Source organism: Typopeltis vanoorti, chromosome 7 (genome assembly GCF_054136105.1).
Source record: "Typopeltis vanoorti isolate ZY-2024b chromosome 7, IOZ_Tvanoo_1.0, whole genome shotgun sequence".
In the NCBI taxonomy this organism is placed as follows: Eukaryota; Metazoa; Arthropoda; class Arachnida; order Uropygi; family Thelyphonidae; genus Typopeltis; species Typopeltis vanoorti.
Genome location: NC_143555.1, coordinates 73581178 through 73603222, shown reverse-complemented (window position 1 = coordinate 73603222; position 22045 = coordinate 73581178). Strand labels below are relative to the sequence as shown.

Genomic DNA, 22045 nt, shown 5'->3' with positions numbered 1-22045 from the left:
ATATTTAAGGTTGTGATGTCTAGGTTTCGGACAGCTCACTAAGGAGCGGATTTTCAGAAGAGGAGTAAATAAAGTTCTTATGTTGTATTTCCTAAGAACCTTGGCCAATTTGAGTGAGACAGAGCTTATGTATGGTATGTATACACCCAGTAAACTGGGATAGATCCAAAATTATTATAAATGCTATGATGAAATTGAAAGAAATATCTTGGAATTAATAGAAATTGCACTAAATCCTGTTCACATTAATATCCTCAGCCACAACCTTTCTGATTGTTACTCCTCTGCTATTCAGCTATTCATTCTACACTGGTGTTCAAAACCTAAGGATGAATACTATTTTTGAAGATTACAACTGCAAATTCAGATGAATCAGCTTGTAGCAATTTGTATAACTGACAATTTTGAGTAGAAAGTGGGTACACATTCATATTTTCTAATTGTGTGCAAAGAGGTCATGCGGTAGCACTCAACAGAATAAAAGGCAAAAGGCCGTGCTAAGCGAATTGTGTTTGAAGGAATAAAGTTGCAAACTTGAATGTCTTGTAATGTCTCAAAGACATCATCTAGATGATTACACATAGAGAAGAATTATTGGAAAGTTTCAAGAAGGCCACAGAATTACTGATATTGCCAGAGAGTTTGGAATCTCACATAGCATTGTATCCAGGCTCTATGCAATGTTTCAAACCAATGGAATGTGTTCCAAACATTTGCTATTTTTGTTCTTGCTCTACAATGGAGTGTGAAGACAAATTTTTAGTTATAACAACAAAATGTAATCGATGCACCATGTCAGCTTGCAAGTCAACTCCATTCAAATACAGATACACTACATCTTGACAAACTAGCAAGATGTCTGCAACAAGTAAGCCTATATCAACAGCTCACCCTAGATAACATTTTCAGTGGTGATACATTCATGAAAATTGGACAGGACACCAATGGGCTAATGTACTGTTTACAGATGAGAGAGATGACATTGATTTGGCATGAAAGTGCACGATTGTGAGAATGTTCTTGAAAGGGATAGATATGGCGATGTTGGGGAAGCATTCAGCATAATGCTACCCCACACTAAGTTACAAGTGCTGTTAAAAGGGACTGTGACTGGTGAATGATATTGCAGAAAAGTTCTTCAACATTGTGTTTGATTGTTTCATGGTACTGTAGATAAAGAATTCATTTTTACCGATGACAGTGCCACACCACACCACATTATACACAAGCAGTGGAGATTCCCCTCCCCCTCCTCTCATTCTATGAAAAATCTCCTCTGTCAACTTATATGTCTCAATCATATTCTCTCTCTCTCTCTCTCTCTCTCTCTCTCTCTCTCTCTCTCCCCCCCATCCTCCTCCTACTCATGAGGCTTTGCAATTTACATTCTCTCAATCTGTACTCGTACTCCACATTCCAAAGACCACTGACCACCTTTGTGAATCTTCTCTGGACCCTTTCTAACATATCCTGATTGCCATTAAAACCCAGCAAAGAAATCTGCGCACAATAATTCATACGAAGTCTGATCAAGGCCTTATACAATAGCAGCATAACCTCTATTTCTGCACTTCAAAGTCATCTCATCTGCATGTCAGGGTCATTTCCTCTACTTCCTGTAAGACTTATTAAAGTGCATACTTTGCATCCCTTTTCTGCTTACCAAATTTCTGTACACTTGGCAACATTGAACTAATGATTTCACTTACTTGTCCATTCATGCAATCTATTCAAGTCTTCCTGTAAGGCCATAACATCTGCTTGACTCTGCATTGTTCTTCCCAATTTTGCATTATCTGCAAACAGCTGTATATCACATGTTGAACCCATCCCAATATCATTAATTTACAAATTGAAACAACAATGGTCTCAAAACTAACCCCCTGCAGTACATCACTAGTGACCTTCCTCTTTCAGGATATTGCACCACCATATCCAACTTTCTGATACCTATCTGACAGCTAGTCACTGATCCAACTTAGAAGTCTTATCCAATCCCATCTCTTCCAATTTATTTAACAGCTTGTCATGTGGCAGTCTGTCAAAAGCTTTTGCAAAATCCAAGTACACCACTGTAATATGCATCTTCCCTGTCCAAGGTAGTTGTCACCTTTTTATAGTACATAAGTAAGTTAGTAAAACATGATCTCCCTTTAAAAACCCATGCTGATAATCACAGAGAATACTGCTGTTGTTAATTCATTTCTGTATCCTACTTCTTACCAGTCTGTCTAGTACCTTTACAACTCCAGATATACAGATTGGCCTATAATTTGTAGCCATGGCCCCAACACCACATTTATGCAGTGGAACAATTTTACCTCCTTTCCACTCCCTTGGAATCTGTACTGTTGCAAGACTTATTAAACAGGCATGCCAATGCTAATTCCCTGGAACATTCCCTTAAGACGTGTGGTGATATATCAAATCCTATCACCTCATTGACATCAAGGTTATTTATTTCCTCAAATACCTCCTGCTCACTCACAATTAAGCTATCCTCTCCTATGTCCTCTACACTAAAGTTCCTGATAAGGATGAAACACCCTTATAAATTGATCACTGAATACTTCAGCAATGTCTTCTGCAGCAGTTATCATTCTACCATTTTCATGCATTAATACTCACAGAAGTCTGCATATGGCTAGCCACAACCCAGTGATCACTTCATGATCACTTTCACCAACTGGAGGGAAGTTCAAAACCCCACTCACAATATGATGAATTGATCAGGTCTAAAAACCCTCATTTCTCATGCCCTTCTTTACGTATTGCCTAAGATAGTTCTCTCAAGAAATTCATTTTCCTGATTACCAAATGCTCTCTTCATTCCAATCTATACTGCCATAATTAAAATCACCAATAATAATAATCACCCTTACCTTGTTCACTAACCAAAGTTTATTATAACATTTCTCATCACCACCCTCAACATTCCCTTGCCTATCACAGCATCTGATTTAAATATCACTTGTCAACCTCCACACCAAACTGACTTAAAACCATTATCTCTATTTACATCTTGCAACTCCACTTTGTGCAGACATAATTCACCTGCCATTATCGACAGCATCCCTCCTCTCCTCCTTTCTATCCTCATGGAAAACATCATAAACTTCCATTTCTATTCCTTCCTATCATGATATCATCCTTATCCAACCATGTTTTACTTATTCCGACAATTTTTGCACAAATAAACTTAATCAGTGAAACCATTTTATCTCCTGTATTTTAGATTCTTTATGTTGGAGGTTTAATGGAGTATAGACAGCACTTGGAAAGAATTAAAAACTAATTTTAATACTTCCAGTATCTCACACAGTCACTGAGTCATCTTTAGGGAGCACAATTAATACTTGTAACAAACACACAAAGACAGCTCAGTACTAAACGAAAGTGGGTGACTAAGTGGTACACCCTCTATGGGCATTTATAGGTGGCCTAGGATGTAAACCGTGCTCTCTAACAATTATTGTTTCCCAAATTTTGCAAAGTTTAATGCATCCATATTTGTTTAAGTTAGGTTGATTTGTAAGTGCTGCTGCAGATTCCAACAACAGTCTTTACTTTTTGAATTTACTATGGTGTAGCATGGTGGTTTTTTCCCAGGAGATCCTCTGAGCTGTATCCAATACATGGTCTGCAAGGCCAGATTTGACGATAGTCTTAATTGCAGATGTAAGATTTGTGTTCTTCTAACCAGATTGTGGGGCTGATCTACCTGTCTGTCCAAAGTAAGCCAACTTGCAGGAACAGGGTACTTGGTATACTCCAGGCACTGAGAGAGGAGGGAGCTGATCTTTGGTAGAACAGATAAGGGTAGCAAGTTTCTGGTTTTCTATTTTTGTGAGAATTGTAGCCATTGGATAGGTGTTGTGTATATGGTTGAGTTGTTGAAAGAGATATTCCACTGAAACAAAGATTACAGGCTCTATTGTTAGGGTTTTAATGATACTGTATTGTTGAGCTGGATGGTGGTAGGAAAGTTAGCGAATATCTGCATGTGTGAGTGGGTTTTATATATACAGTGAAGGAGAGGTTACCATTAGGAAGGCATGTTACTAAGGTGTCTAGGAAGGGTAAACTATTGTTATTTTCCATCGTAAACTGGATTCTTGGATGTAGACTGTTGAGGTGATTGAGGAAGGGAGTCTAATGTGTCAGGGCCATGAGGCTAAATAGAGAACACATCATCTACATATCTTAGCCAGATAGAAGGTTTGAGAGGGGCTGAGTGTATGACTTGTTTTTCAAATTTTTCCATGTAAAAATTAGCAAGATGGGGGGGGAATCCATAGCAGTTCCCTCTGTTTGTAAGAGTTTTGCTCTTTCAAGAAAAATAACCAGAATTGATGGCTAAGGAAAAAAGATCTAAGATATAGGATGGGCAGTATATGGTACAGGTATCCCTTGATTAACGTGATTAATTAATCCCTCGATGTTACCGCGTACATCAAAATAGCGTTAATCAAATATAATAATCAATGGTAAAAATTACAATTCGTCCATGATCCATTACTGTATTAATAATTTGTTTTATATGGTACTCTTTTAGGAAAGATAAAAAATTAATACAAAGTAAATGTTTAATAAATGCTTGAACCTACATTAGTTACTGCAATTTTTTTTATCAAAAAAAAGTTATAAAGAGTCATTTGAACAGTTTGTTTTTTCTTATCAGTATAAATTCTACGGTAACAAGCAAAATGACTCTTTAGACCTCGGCAAACAAGCATTCTTCGAATAACATATGGATCCGTATCCATTACTTGCTGCTTAAGTGATTCTAAACTGCAAAATGTTCCATCCAGTTCTTTGAACAATCAGATCTCCTTTGGAACTTCATCTTCACATTCCGTTTGCTCATTGTTCTTCATATGCGTGCATTGTTGTTCAATTTCAAGATCATTGTCACTGAAATCTTTTGAATTTGAATCCAATAATTCTTTAACATCTTCTGCATCAACACCATCAAAACCAAGGTCTTCACCAGTTGTAACAATTTCTTCAACCACGGTGTTTGCAGGATTTTAGAAACCATCTGAGTCATTAACACATTCTGCAAAAGGTTTTTTCAAACAGTTCTCATGTAAGTAAAAGACACTTGCTTCCACAAATCATGAATGTTTTCAATTGCATGTTTAATGTTAAAATTTTTCTAAAATTCTTGGAGCGTAGTCACATTTTCTGCTGTTGTTGTTTCTACTGCCTTTGAGAAAGTCTTTTTAAGCAAATAGGCTTTGAAAGTTGCAATGACGCCCATGTCCATGGGTAGTGATGATGTCGTATTTGGTGGAATTTTGGTAAATTTAAAGGCGCGTGAATTAAAACTCTTGCCGCGTATATCAAGGGAGTGTCGCAATTAATTTCGCCGCGTCAATCAAATCCCGGTGATAATGGTAGTGGCATTTCACTGCAGTTGGTGGATTAAGTGATGGAGAGTTGTTGAGTAGGTGCCCTCCCTCGATGAGTCTTTGAACTCCTTGGAGGTGTCCCAAGTATAAAAATAAGAAGAAAAAACGTTTTTTAAGAGTGTTAAGGTGTTGTTTAAGGGATTATTAGTAAACAGTGAGTGATGTCAAAGCTTAGCAATATATCTATATTATTTAAAGTTAGATTTTCAATTGAGGTTTTAAAATGGGTAGTTTTTTTTTTTTTTATATATATATAGGATGCACTACAGCCAATGGAGGGAGGGTGGTGAGAGCATTTGCCAGCTGTTTAGATAATTTGTGGCATAGAGCATTGGTGGCATTTAAGCCTCAACAAACAGATATTTAGATTCTCCAGGCATTTGTAAATAAACACAGCAATTTTACTTTTAGGACTGTAACCAGTCGTGCCCATGCTACTTGTAGGTTGTGATTTCCCCACATCTAACCATTCTCAGTTGCATTTATCACGACTTACCCTAGCTATATCTTCAGACTCAACCACACATTATACATCCCATTTCCATATGGACTATCCCCATACACACATTCACTACTCCTTCCACCATCCACTCCCACTCTCCTTCCATGTCTCTTTTGACACACCAAATCCATTCAAATGCAATCTGTTACTTTTGTACATTCCCATCTTTCCTTCAAATGAATCCTCCACATCCATAAGCTTCACTCCCTTCTCCATACATACATATACACACACACACACAGCTCTGCCAACATACCACGTAAGTTATTCATATTTGTAACAGTTTTTTGGGAGATGGCCTGGTTGGCTAAGTGGTTAGCATATCCGCTCTCTAACCAAAAGGCTGAAGGTTCAAATCCTGCCATGGGCATGGATGTTTGCGATTGTCTGTGGAAATGCTAGTGGTGGTGGTGGTGGGCAGTAGATCGCTTTGGTGTAGTTGGTAGAGACAGAGTTGTAGAGTAGGTACCCTCCCTCAATGGGTCTTTGGACCACCCCCCCCGGAGGTGTCACGTGATGATAATAATTTCCTTGAAGATGTTGATTATTATTATTACATAACACCTCCAGGGAGTCGAAAGAGTCATCGAGGGAGGGCACCTACTCTGCAACTCTCCGTCTTCACCACTCCACCAACCCCCAACTACCTTCATCATCTACACCAAGGCATCTACTGCCGACCACTACCACTAGTATTTTCACAGACAACCTCATACATCCATGGTGGGATTCGAACCTGCAGCCCTTTGGCTGGAGAGCGGATATGCTAACCATTCGGCCAACCAGGCCAGCATTACAAAACTAATAGAGATTATAAGATTACAAAACTAGTAGAATGATTAAAAATTAATTTGTGCAGATAAATATCATCATCATCAAATTCCTGCCATATACCCACAAGGGGTGTACAGGATATGATAGTACTACATGAAAAAATTATATCATTACTAACTTCCTACCTATAATTTTCCTCCAAATCAGTCTGTTACTTGTCAAGACTCCAACATTATCAGATCTTATATTTCTATCATCTAAGGCACTTTGTACCGTATCAATCCACCTATATCTTGGTCTTCCTCTGGGTCGTTTTCCTGCCAACCTGGCAGAGAACACTTGTTTTGCTAATCTTTCCTCGCCCATTCTGTTTAGGTGACCATACCACCTGAGATTAGCTCTGCTAATGCATTCCTGGATGCAGACAATGTCAAGTTCTTTCCTAATATCCTCATTTTTAATGTGATATTGCCATTGATGCCATCTGTTCACGCCTCTAATCATTCTCAGGACTCTCATATCTGCGGTCTCTAGTCTTTGGTCAAGTGTTTTACTTCTGACCCAGCTCTCAGATCCATAAGTTAAAACTAGTTTGAACACTGTCTTGTATACAGCTAATTTAGTGTTCCGACTAATTTCTCTCTTATTCCATATGAATTTATTCAATTGACTTCCCACCATACCAGCTTTGCTGATTCTGTTGTCTATTTCTATATTTAATTTACCATCTTCAGTAAAAATCGTGCCTAAGTAGCTGAAATGTTTTATTTGTTCCACAGGTTCTCCATTCACAACACAGTTGACATTTTCAATGATTCTGCCTATTTTCATTGTCTTTGTCTTTTTATTGCTGACCTTCATACCATATCTATTACAACAACTATTCAATTTAGTCAGAGAATCTTGCAGACTTGTAGCGGATTTATTTAGAGGTATAACATCATCTGCATAAAGCAAAGAGCTGACATTAACATCTCCTATTTTGTTATCATGTTTAATACCACTTTCCTTCATAATGTGATCCATATAGATAATGAATAACAGAGGGGATAATGTACATCCTTGTCTCACACCAGATTTAACATTAAACCATCTTCCTGTACTTCCTTCAATTCTAACTGCTGACTTACAACTCAAATAAAGACTAAGTATTGCTTAATATAATGCCCCATTGACACCATATAACTGCAGCGTATTGAATAGCTTCTCTCTTGGCACCTTATCATATGCCTTTTCCAAATCGACAAAACTTAAATACAGATCTTTGTTATTTCCCGTGCTTTCTCGACTATTTGCCGTAAAGTGAAGATCTGATCCTGATGGCCTCTATTTGGCCTGAATCCAGCTTGTTCTTCACCCAGCTTTTCTTCCACAATTTTTCTCAACCGTTTCTCAAGTATACTTGCATAGATTTTGCCAGGAACACTCAGTAGGGAAATACCTCTGTAATTCTCACATTCAGTTTTATTTCCCTTTTTATATATGGGTACTATGAGAGCTCTACTCCAATCATCGGGAATTCGTCCCTCTGTCCAGGCTTTCTGAACTATGCAGTGCAGCCACTGTAAGACTCTTATACCACCATACTTCAGCATTTCTGGTCGAATATCATCTACTCCAGCTGCCTTTCCACATTTCAAGCCTTTGATGACTTTTTCTACCTGCATGCCTGGTCAGTGTTTTTTACCAGTGTGCTGTCATCACTGCTTGCTTCATTTAGCAGTTTTTCAAAGTAATTACTCCATACTTCAAGGATATCTTTTATTCCAGTTTTCATGTCACCTTTATCATTTCTAACTCCTAAGCTTCTTCAACAACCTCCAGAATATTTTGCCACCTTCTTGATATTTATTTTCTATATTCTTGCCAAAGTCCTCCCATGACTTTTGTTTAGCTAGTTTTACACAGTGTTTAGCATTCTTGCATTTGTCTCTATATTCTCTAAGAGCACAAGCTGACTTATTTGACAGGAACTTTTGATATGCTTTCTTCTTTTCCTTCACTGCCTCTTTAACTTCCTGTGTCCACCAGGGAGTTCTGATTTTTCTATCCTTACAGACAACCTCACCACATGCCTCTCTGGCTGAATCAATCAGTGTTTTCTTGAAGGCTTGCCACTGAATCTCCAAGATTTGGTTCCTGTCCTCAAACTCTTTCATTTTTTCTTCAATAATCTTTGTGTATTTTAGTCTACAGTTCACATCTGAGAGCTGCTCAACTTTTATTCGCTTTAAAACTTTCTTACATGTTATTCTTTTCAATATGAAATCCAATTTTATCCTGCTCAAGACTAAATAGTGATCACTTCCAATTTCAAATCCTCTGTACACTCTGGTGTCCTGCACCAGGGAGAAAACATCACTATCAACAATAACATAGTCAATGAGACTTTTCTTATTCCTTGCCTCTTCTCTCCATGTGAATTTGTGCACATTTTTATGTTGGAACATGGTGTTAGTAATAACCAGTCCATGTCCTGAGCAGAAATCCAACAGATATTTGCCATTATTATTAGCTTTGCTCTTTTCTCCAAATTTTCCCAAAATATTTTTGTATGTCTCACAATCATTTCCTACTCTGCTATTTAGATCCCCAACAAGGATCAACTTTTCATTTTTCATTGTGTCAGTTGCTTTTTCTAAAGCATGAAAAAATTCCTCCACTTCTACCTTAGTAGAACCTTCTGTGGGACCATAGGCACAAATAAGTCTCATTGTCCAGTTCCCCATTCTCATATTTGCCCACATTACTCTACTTGAGACTGACTGCCATTCAAGAAGATTAGCCTCGTATTTTGTGTTGAATACTATGGCTACTCCTTCTTTTCTTTGATTGTCATTACCTGAATATAACATTTTGTATTTATTGCTCAGAAAGATCTCACCAGTTTTTGTCATTTTTGTTTCAGTCACCCCTATTATATCGATCTGGTACTTATCTAATTCCTCAGCTAGCTCCATTTCTTTGCCATTCAGGCTTCTTACGTTGATAGTACCGATCTTTAACTCTGGTGATGTTGGGTTGGGGTTTGTTTTTAGATTTGTTCCAGTAGCTGACTTTTCACTGTTCGCCCTGGTTCCCTGGCGAAAACAACGGGGGCCTTGTTTAACCAGGCAACGCCCCAGCCGGCATGAAATTTTGTCATGTTGTACCATCATTTTTTTTTTTTTTATTTTGGTTTAACCAATAAGAATACAATTTGGTCGGCTAAATCCCAAATTGCCAGCCCATCCTCGTTCGTTCAGTATCCAAGTAGATACCCAACAGGGTGCACCACGAGAAGGTGAGGATTGGACATTAGGGCAGAAGCCCTGGTAGGTTCTCTGCATTCCTTTAAAAGCTATGTGGAGGTCTCCTCTCAGTTATACAGCTTTGACCCTTGCAGACAAATATGATATCATTAAATGAAATTAGGCAGTAATTACACAATCCTTTAAGCATTAAACCTAATTTTCTAGAATATGAACATCAGCAATGCAGATGTTTTTCTTTGAAGTGTTTGTTTTGTCAAGAAATTCTGAAACTCACTTCTTTAAATTGTATGAATTTTCTCATATCTGAACTAGAAATTAAAGAAACTTTTTAAGTTTCTGTAATTTCCGTGGAAGACTAAATCTCCAAAATTAATGCAAGTTCTCTTTTTCTTTTTAACTGGTTGCTTATTCCTGTTGTGCAGATAATCTTTGAACATATATTAGAAGCTGTTATTCAAACAGTGGTGAGATTTCAGCAAGTAGATTTTTAACTGCTTATAAACATATTGGATTTTTGCTTTCACCTTTTACTGATGCAATTACATCATGTTGCATGTTAAGAAGATTCTATTCTTGTTAATTTTACCCTTAATATTTTTCTCCCTACAAATACAAAAGCATCTATAAATTATGTGGTGATCTGGGATTGTCTTATAGTATAGTCCCATACTGAAGATCTCTTCTAACTACACATAGTAGCCACTGAATTAGAAACTTGGTACAAATCAGTGGTTTCTATATAGATATACAACTGTCATCACTGATCCTCTTCAATTCTCTGTTCATATTGTTCAGTGAGATATTGGGTCGGTAACAGCCTTCATTAAATGCTTCAATCAATTTTTTGTACACAGGAAGTTCTGTGTGCTCATAGATGATGGCGACTCATTTCTGACAAACTCTCTTAGGACCAAAGTTACATCCGCTTAGACAAGCAATGCGAGTTATTTTTTCCAATGATTAAACACCCAGGACATCTCACCTTTTGAGAAACCAGTTAGTTCTACTGTTTTCAAAATTGTGGCTCCAGCCAGACAGGTACCCATGATCAGCTCTTTATCAAACTCTGAAAGATTCTTTATTTTTCCCATTGTGATCAAAACTATTAATGATTACTGACCAGCAGCATTCTTACATAGTTGGCTAGAACACATGGTGATGCACGTAACCAAGTATTTTGCATATATGTTGCATGAGTGACATTTACATACAATTGCATGAAAGTTTCTAATTCAGTGGCCAGTATGTTTATATGTTTACAGATTTCCAAGCAGTTAACTGCACTTAACAGTAGTTACCTGCAAATGAAATGATGCTTTTCTTCATAGAGGTTTTACATATAATCATTTCATTTTTCATACCGATTGGCCTTTGTTAAAAGAATATTACCATTCATGGTGTACTCATTAAGGCTTGCCACTTTTACTTATTTGAATCATGTTTCCCTTTCCAGATTTTGTTTGTTCTGTTAATCGCTAATGTGTTGTTATTGAGGTATTAATAATTTGTATAAGAATGATTGAAGTATTTCTAACTTATCAACTCTTTGTGAGAAGCCACTTGTCTCATGTTGGTGTTTAGTGGAGTAAACACAATCAAGAGATAATTACTAACTAAATTTCTTTAGGTAATAAATTATTATGCCAATATTTTGCCTTGGCCACTAAGTCATCATGGGCACAGCAGGATTCTGTAATCCTAATTGGCACCCTTTATGGTGCAGAGATGGAATCTTTCTAAAGATCTCACAATCATATTCTCTCAGATTTATGGTAAAGTGAAGCAGCCAAATTTTTTTATTTTTTAAAGTTTGGGAAATTTTATTTCATTTCAGTGACTGAGACTTCAGGCAACTGTATACTTAATACTGCTTTTGATTTTTCTTAATCAAAGAGCATATTCCAATAAATGATGAAAGTGGAGCATCTAGTCAGCCTGGCTGGCCGAGTGGTTAGCGTATCCACTCTCCAACCAAAAGGCTACGGGTTCGAATCCCGCCTTGGGCATGGATGTTTGTGATTGTCTGTGGAAACACTAGTGATGGTCGGCTGTAGATTGCATTGGCAGAGTTGAGGTCAGTTGGTGGATTGAGCGGAGACAGAGCTGTAGAGCAGGTGCCCTTCCTCGATGAGTCTTTGGACTCCTTAGAGCTGTCTAATAATAATAATAATCTTCATGATTTATAAGTTATTGATTCTGTTAATCACATTTTAATATGAGTAGCAGCCACAAGTTTACTGATATTAGTTATCATATTATGTCATATGAGGATATGCCAGGAAACGAAAATTGGTGAGGAGCAGTTTGGATTTATGCCAGGAAGAGGGACAATGGATGCGATATTTGCGCTAAGGCGATTGATGGAGAAATATAGAGAGATGCAAGTGGAGCTGCACATGGTGTTTATAGACCTGGAAAAGGCATACGACAGAGTGGTCAGGCAGGAGGTATGAGGAAGAAGGGGGTGTCGGAGAAGTACGTGAGGATGGTGAAGGAGATGTATGAGGGAACAGAAACTCGGGTCAGGTCTAGTGTCGGCATGACAGAAGGGTTCCCCATTGTCGTAGGGCTACACCAAGGGTCAGTTCTGAGCCCCTACCTCTTTGACCTGGTCATGGATGTACTAGTGGAGGCACCACCATGGAGCATGCTGTTTGCCGACGACATTGTTCTATGCAAATCATCCCGAGAAAAGCTTGATAATACCCTGGAAGAGTGGAGAAAGGTATTGAAGGAGAGAGGCATGAAAATTAACTGGGAGAAGACTGAATATATGTCAACGGGGAGTGACGAGGATATGATCATACAACTTCAGGGTGAAAGGCTAATTTCAGGGAAGAAATTCAAGTACCTTGGGTTGAGAGGAATGGTTACCTGGATGAGGAAATACAGCACCGAATAACATGCGGCTGGATGAACTGGAGGAAGATAAGCGGGGTCCTGTGTGACAAGAGAGTGAGTTGTAAGAGGAAAGGAAAGCTGTATAAGATGGTGGTGAGGCCGGCGATGCTTCATGGCGCAGAGATGTGGCCTATAACAAAGGCACAGGAGAGGAAGATGGAGGTAGCAGAGATGTGGATGTTGAGATGGATGAGTGGTGTGACAAAGGAGGACAGGATAAAGAATGACTACATCAGAGGGACGGTTAAGGTGAGACCAATTGGCAAGAAGATACAAGAAAGTAGGCTGAGGTGGTTTGGACATGTAGAGAGGAAGGGTGAGGAGTATGTTTGTAAACGAGTGGAGTATATGGAGTTGGAGGGAAGGAGGAAAAGAGGCATGCCCAAGCTCAGGTGGAGGGATAAGGTGACAGAGGATCTTAGAAAGGATGGAGTCCGAAGGACACCCTGGACCGGAGAACTTGGAAGAGGAAGGTTAAAGATCGGTGTGCTGATCCAGTTTAACATGGGATAAGGCATAGTGAAAGAAGAAGATTATGTCATATTTTATAATCAAATCCTTTCATGCCTGTATAGCTCTGTGGAAATGGCATTTACTTCCATAGATATCTGTGCTCAGCCGCCCAAGGGAAGACTGTTATAGGTTCGATTCTAGTTACCGACTAGAGGATAAGCTAACCACTTAGCCAGCCTTGTTGGCTGAGTGGTTAGTGTATCTGTTCTCCAGCCAAAAGGCTGTGGGTTTGAATCCCACCATGGGTATTGGATGTTTGTGATTGTCTGTGAAAATTCTAGTGGTGGTAGGCGATAGATGATGTTGGTGTAGTTGAGGTTCACTGTAGTTGGTGGATTGAGTGGTGGAGTAGGTGCCCACCCTCAATGAGTCTGAACTCCCTGGAAGTGTCACATAATAATAATAAGGTGCTTATAACCCATGGATCATTGCAGTTTCAGGTAAATGTAATCACCCCCCCCCCATCCCAAATGAATCCTATTCTGCTGTTCCATACAATATTCATAAAGAAATCCATATTTTAGATTGTTTATATACACTGCTCGAAAGGAAGTCAACAGACACCATACCGTGAGGAACAAAAACAGCCATGGCACCCACCTTAATAAGATGTCGGATCTCCTTTCACTGCGATGACTGCAGCAATCCTACGGGGTGTACTTTACATAAGTGTAAGTTAGTAATGAATATGAGTTTTGGACCATTCTTCCTATAGGCATGAGGGCTTGGACTGTTATGGGGGCAGATGTCCCTTGACATCATCTAATGCTCTATTTCATCCCACAGATATTCAATAGGGTTCTGTGGAGACCAGTAAAGTGTGGTGATGTTCATGTCCACAAACCACGCAGTTACAGCAGCAGCTTAATGACATCGTGCATTGTCTTGCTGAAAGAGACAATGGTCAGTTCCATAAAAATACTACTAAGTAGGAAGCATCGCATTGTCCAGAATGTTAAGACACCTCTCAGAGTTTAATGTTTGTAGCATCACAAAACAGAGGTCTGAGGACAAAATAGGACCACATTATTACACTTTCACATCCGAATTTCATAGTTGGGGTTATGTGCTCTGGTAAGAGACATTCACCAGGCATCTGCGACACTCACACACCCATCTGTCTGCTCAGTAGAGGGTGTAGTGCGATTTCTCACTCCATAGCACAGTTTCCAGTCTTCCACAACCCACAGTACATGCTCTTTGCACCACAAAATTATTCAGAACGAAGGCTCAGAACATGGGTTTCTATGGTAGGATCGCAATATGCAGATTCATGTTGATGCCCGAATTCTGCATTCAGTGTCGGCTGACGAATGGTAGTTTTTACATATTATCTTTCATAGCACCCTAACGTTCAGTGAGTGTGGTGGGTCATCCACTGCTGGCAGCATTTGCAGTTGACTCCCTGTGCTTCCATCTCATTATGATATCACTGATTTTTGACCTGGGATGGTCCAATTTGTTAAATTTGCTGAACAGATAAGTCTGCATATGGCATTTTCTCACAATGCCTCTTTCAAACTCTGTCAGTTTCCTTCTCACAGCCATTTCACTCAAACATAGTTGCATTGACTTGGGAGCATCACATTCCTCCAATTTATACTGGCTATAAACACGTGACTCATTACATGGCATGATGCACCTTGCACATGGGGATGTATGTTGACCTCTTTCCAAGTAGTGTGTGTGTGTGTGTGTGTACACATAGTTTGTGTGTGTGTATATATATATATATATTTGTTTAAAACTCATTTGGAAATATATATATCTTCATATTTTAGTGTGTGTTTGTGTGGGTATACACACACATAAACACACACACACATTTGATACAAAGAATTTTTATTTTTTATAGTGCAACCATCTGCTGAACCCGGTTGGCTAAAAGGTTGTTTAAATGGCAAATCTGGTCTAATACCTCAAAATTATGTTGAATATCTACCTTGACATACTGTAATGTCAGACAGAAGATCTTTGGAATCTTTCAACTCATTCTTGGTCACAATTGCCAATGTGGAATTTGTGATATTACTGACATATTTCATCATGTGTTCATTTCCATTCCATTCTCCTAAGTCATCATTCCCTTCTGAAATACCGATTAGCTAAGTTACAGTAATAGATCTAGTTACTGTTGTAACTTGATGTTAGTCACAGTGAATTGTTGGTATGAAAAGGAGGGAAAAAGTGTCAAGAAAAGTTACAAGCCAAGTGCCTTGAAACTAGAAGCTGTTTTTACACCATATCTAGAAGAAGAAGAAAAAAAAAGCAGTCATTAGCTATATTGATTTCATGTTTACTGTTTGTGAAATCTGGTCATGGACAAGTGGTAAAGAGCCAAGCTCTGCATCCTAATGAGAGCAGTGATGGCTGCCAAATTGTTTATCTATACATAAATATATTGTGTATGCACGCGTGTGTAAATACAATGCATACTTACAATCATCAAGTTTTTTTTTTTTTTTTTTAATATAATCTGCAGCAGGCTTGCAGTGATTATTCTTGTTATGATATCAGTCACAGTACTTTCAAGTTCCTGTACACTTATTTTATTATATCATTATTACTTTTGTTAAATTTTTATGTAAAACTTGTTTAAGTAGAAGGACCAAATATTTTTTTAAGTTTGAATAGTTCATGAAAGGGACCTAAATGTACTCTGCCCTTTTAATGACTGAGTACACATTTAATTGTTTTATCCTCATTTGTTGGATTAACTTGTAGACCTGCATGCAAATAGAATGCATTAAGCTTCTTCAAGTTATCTAGTGAAATGAGCTCTTTTTTTTTTTTTTTTGTGTGTGTGTGTGTATGTATATATATATATATATATATCTGACCTTATTGTGATATATTCAATTACTATTAAGATAGTTTGAGTCTTTATAGAAAGTAATATTTTTAAAAACAACTAAATATGGTTGGAAATCAGGTTACAATTTTTTTTTCTTTTTAAACTCATTTGGAAATATTAATTTCTGACTGTATATATCAGAGGCTGTCAGTGAAAACTATACAAAAATATACTTGTGTAACAAACATCTGTACTAGACTGCTATACCAGTGGTTTGGTGCAGCGTGTCTCTTTGTACTGATATTTATTTGTTCTGCATGTTACATATTTATTCTTCTTTTAATGAGATATATAAAACAAGGAGTGAAGAGTATGGCAGTAATAAATTGTTATATATTTGTTCCTGTTTAAATTATGTATGAAATACAGCACATTAAACACATAGGTGTAAATAAATATAAAATCACAGTGTAAAGGGAAGGGTAACTGTGTGCTTTATTCTCTTTAGTTACTATAAAATTCATTACCACAATACATACTGCACATAATCTCTCATTGCTAAAAAGGATTTACCAGTTATGTGTCATACATTTCTTATTTAATTATAATATACTATGATTTCATCTCCCCCCCCTCATGTTGATTACAATACTAAAATTAATACTTTTGCAATCCTTTGTTCTGCTACAAAGGAAGAAGCCACACGTTTAATTGCCCAAATAGGGATTTGATAATGTGAGAGTCCATTTAACTGTTAAGATTTGATTTATTTTTTTTTAAGCTAAAGACATTTTATTAAATACATACTAGGAAATTAAGAATTGCTTAAAATTTTTCTTTGATAGTGATATGAAAGGCTATAACAATATTTTAACTGGTTTATAAATTCCAGTTTTATAAGAATTTCTTCCCCCACTTTTAATGGCAAAATATAGAATTAAGCCAGTAAAGATTTAAAAACGAAATGGAAATACATATCTCTTTCCAGTACAGTAGATCCCCACACAAACTACACACACTTTGTAACTGCTTTCAGTACAGTAGATTCCCCCCCCCACTTTGCAACTGTAAATGCATGCATCAATTGCGGCATTGTAATATTTTTTCGCTTCTACTGCTTCCTGTAATCTAACTAGTGTTATTTTTATTTTTTTGTACTCTCACGCTTTCTTAAGTTATCCTATCTCTTGTCTTATTCCCCACAATTAGCTCTTAATGTTCCTATATAAAGTGATGCTGTTAGTGAATTGACCTAAGTTCCTGATTAATAAGCATTGGAGATGAATTATAACACCTATAGAATAATTCTATCAATGGTCTAAATTTTAATTTACAGTTGTGGCTATTCCTTAGTTCGCCTTATTCACAGGTTCAAATATTTTTTCAAGATAGTGCATTAAGTAAAGATCAGGCGAAGTCTCCATTTTAACAAACAAAACAAGTTTTACACTATTCCATATACTTGATACAGTCTCACTCAATCATTTACATAGAGAGAAAAACCTCATGTTCTACAATATCTCATCTACACTTCAGTCCTAATTTTTTTGCTATCCACTACAATACTCTAAGGTTCTAGGAATGTTACAATCAGAAGATCACAATTCTCCTTTCACACTTTACTGATAATACTGGAAAATGTACTCACAAGTCCATTTCGAAATGTACTTTCCTTCAAGTCTTTACAGTCCTAGTCTGTTTCTACAGGCTGTCCGACGACTTCTTCTGTGTAGGCCATTCTTTGCACGTTGCTCGATAGTTGTCTTTTCGTGCTTCACTTGCGGGAACAGCGATTCCCGTTTGCTGATTATACTGGATCGAGTCGAAGGTACATCCGAAGTATTGGGCGAACTCCTAACTGCATTTCATCGCAGAAATTCCTGCTGCTCCCCGTAACCATGGGTGCATTCCGACGAACTCTAGTCGGGTCTGTGAACTGTCCCAAGAAGAATGCGAGAGAGAAAGAGAGCCTTCCTTCAAAAGGTCCCTATTTTAGGGGTCAGAGACCCCCCCCCCCCCCCCCCGAATGTCCCACGTGCACACTGACGTCAGTTGTCGTGACCTTCATTGCAGGACAGCAAGAGTTCCTTGTTTCAGGGTCGGAGACCCCCGAATATCCTGCGGATGTTCTGACGTCAGCAGCAGTGACCTTCAATCCATTGTTCACTTTCACATACATAATCCTCTGTAATTCCTTTCGCTTGGGGCATACACACTTCAAAAATATGTCATCTCTACAACTTTACTGTGAGAATTAAATAGTGCACAATCTTAACAACTATTTTAACTTACAATTTACAAGCATTTTTGCATTTTCCATTCAGATACCCACATGGATTTACAAAGTTTTCAGCAAGGAGTATTCCAGAGTTATTTACAATATGAACGACCTCTGTAAAAATCGATGCTAAATTAAAGGAGCTTCTGCTGCATCGAATTTTACACAACTACAGTAAACCCTCGATTTAAAAGACTTCAGATTTAACGGACAAAATTTCCTGTCTGTGTGTCACATGAAAATTAACACCCTGTTAATTTTAAAGTGCTTTTAACCAAGATTTGCTTATAATTAAATTAACAGGTTATTTTTTGTTATTAATTTCCTGTTATTTTTAAGGTGATGCACATAAAATGTTCGGCGAATGATTAGGATGTAATCACACCAATCGTGCGGTGTGACTTTCTGCGACAGTTTTATTTTAATTAACTCCCTAAAATTACACATTTTTGTAATTTTAGGGAGTTAATTATAAAAAAAAGCAGAATTCAAAAGTTCAAAGAAAAAACTTGATAGTTTTTTCAAAGCAGGATTACCTAAACCAAGCACCTCAACATCAAACATTAACTTATCTAAAAGTGTGTGTAAAACAATTTTTTTTTTTTTATTACAGTGCTAATATTGATAAAATTGCAGTATAATGTTACAGATATTTTTATTTTAAAAAATTCGTGATTTAACAGACACCACTTAACCCCTATTAGTCCGTTAAATCGAGGGTTTACTGTACTTGCTTTATAACCTTTCATGCTTTTAAGGACTGGTACAGTTTTTCTGTTATGATTGTGTGACATTCTTCCATGCCAAAGAAGTGAGGAGGTTGGTGACTAATTAAGATCACAGTACACAACCGAGAATAAAATGTTCTAATTAGCATGAATGATTCTGCTAACCAAATTAACAGGGATTATTTTTTTTATCCAGTGATTTTTCATACATATTTATGATAAAAAAAGACACACTGGGAGTTGTCATGCCCAGATCACTTCACAGGTATAAGGGAAAGCCTGCAGCAGTGAAGTCTAGTTAAGTACATATTTATGCCCTTGAACTTCTCTAAAGAGGTAAAGCAAATTACAAAATCCTTAAAGAAGCAGAAAGCATTATCATTATAAGAGAAACACTTGATTATTTTTGCCTTCAAGTAGCAGGAATTATATTAATGCAACTTTCTCCAAGTTTTCATTGTCTAATTTTATAATAAGTACCATCTTAAAGAATACACAGTAAGTTTATATTATAGTATAGAGTTCAAGCTATGGCTAAGAATGTGACACTGAGCCTGTGGGAAATTAGGGTTTGATTTACAAGTTCACTTAATGATGATTTTACAGGAATCATTTATGTTGTAGGGATCTACTGTATATTGTGATACTGCTAATTGCTTTAACACTGCCTTCATTTAAAAACTAAAAAAAAAAAAAAAAAAATGTATATACATGAAACATTACTTCTGTTAAATTGTGTGATGTATAAATGTAACTTGTTTCATTTCACCTGTTAAGATGAACCATTTATCTTTCACATATTATAAATATAAATATACTTTGATCATCAAGGGAATAAACTTATTGTGTAGAAGAGCACCAATCATGGACTTGGTACTATTTATGACTTTACAGCTTCCATCCTCACCCCCGGTCTCCATTTTATTATTTTCAAGTTTCAAGAATATTCAGAATTACTGGAAGAGGGGGGAAAAAATAAAAAAAAAACACCTTTGCTGCTATACAGAAACAAGTGAACAGTTCCACTTATTTTCCTAAAATGTTATTTCTAACCAAATACAATTTTAATTTGCCACTCAGTTGGAAATGGTCAAATCTTTCATTATGATTGCGAGGTTGTAATCATATTATAATAATGATGGAAAATTAATTGCTCACATGCAACATACTCGGATCTAGGTATATGAAAATACTTTTTCTCCCCTTTCTGCATTGTAACATTGAGATAGATCATTCCCCCACCTCTCACCCCATGCCACAACCAAAGATTTTGCTTATTTGAACATTTCTCTTCCTAAGTAGTCACATTTATACATGAAATCATGCAAATTCAGCCTAGCTAGTGTTGTACGTTGTAAAGAAATAACTTAAGATACCTTTTTTTAAAGGAATATTCCCAACTTATAAAGAATGCTGATTATTTTGATATATACTTTTGTTAATATATTAACTTAGCTGTAAAGGTAAAACAGCTAGAATTTCAATTCATAATATTCAGTCATTCATCTGTGCTACTTTTTAACTATCAGAAAAAAATAGATATACATTAATTCCATAACAGAATGTTATCCATTTTACATTTAGTGCAAATTGACGTGTCTCCCTTTCCTTTTTTTGGAAGGAGAGTAATGTTAAGCTGATAGAAATGTAAAGCCAAATTCCTTGATGGAAGGGAAGAAGCTGTTTCATAGTACTCATCCATAGATTAATACAATGATAAGGTGATCAACCCTACATCACTTAACATAAGTCAGCCTGCCACAACTGTTACAACATTCCATGGTTACAAGGTCTCTAATGTTTTATGTTATTGGCATCCTCTTTTTTTTTGATGTGCTAGTGCTATTTCTGGGCAAAGTGATTAGGGAGAAAGAAGGAATTTCGAGAGTTCTTGACAAGCTATATTATATTGTATTATTCTAAGATTCAGGTGGATTTGGAATATAAAAATAATTAGGGGTTGTGCAGATGACAGAGAAGTATTTTGTCTTAGTTATGCTTTCCATTTAATGTGCCTGTACTGAAGTTTACATTGTGGAATGGTTTCGTCCTCTCTCTCAAAAATTTTATCATCTATTCTGTCTTAAGAACAGCATTTTGCTGTAATATACTTTTCTAATAGCTTTCAGAGGAAACAATTAACAAAGGAAAAACAGTACTCATGGGGACTTGAAAACAAGTTATCATATTTTTCCATGTATAATACGATATTTTTTTCTAAAATTTTTAGACCAAAAATTGGGGGTCATCTTATACACATGGGGGAACTAGTTGAGAGACCCACAGTTGCCATGGGGAAACTGCTGGTACCTTGTCTCCACGAACAGGCTTCCACCAATCACTAGCCTTTATTAACAGCTGATTCTGAATAACCAATCAGAACTCTGAAAGCATTCGTACATTCTGTGACTCGTAGGCAGGGTAAGTTAATGCATTAACAATATTTTGAGCACTAGCCCATAAAAATCTCCGAAAATAAAAAAACAATTGTCATATTCTTCAAAATTCAACTTAAAAGTCATCAATTACGCAAAAGAATATGGAAATAAAGCTTCAGAGAGACAGTTTGGACCTCCTCCCACTGAGTGTGATTAGACAGTGGAGAAAACAGGAAGAACAACTACTCAAGATGCCAAAAAAGAAGAGGGCCTTAAGAGGAAAACCAGAAAAATGGCCAGACTTGGAGCAGAAGCTTAAGATTTGGATTATGGAGCAGTGCGAGAGTGGGATATGTGTGTGTCAACCAAGCTTATTCAATATGAGGCAAAAAGGTTTGCAAGAGAGAAATGAACATTGTTGATTTCACAGGAAAGGCAAAATGGTGTTTTAGTGTCATGAGGAGAGGAAGGGTTGGTCATGAGAAGAAAATGATATGCCTGGAAGTGAG

The 22045-nt window shown here is 37.0% G+C and overlaps 1 protein-coding gene across 2 annotated transcripts in view; it reads left to right on the top strand.

The window, feature by feature from the left end:
* The window catches only part of Graf (GTPase regulator associated with FAK), a 573290-nt gene extending 556726 nt beyond the window's left edge, over nucleotides 1-16564 (top strand). For both annotated transcript variants that reach the window (XM_090395958.1, XM_090395957.1), the window contains one exon: nucleotides 15214-16564. In XM_090395958.1, coding sequence (XP_090252084.1) covers nucleotides 15214-15305 — 92 coding nt within the window. In that variant the 3' untranslated portion in view covers nucleotides 15306-16564. The remainder of the gene's footprint in view (nucleotides 1-15213) is intronic.
* The last annotated feature ends 5481 nt before the right edge of the window (nucleotides 16565-22045 follow it).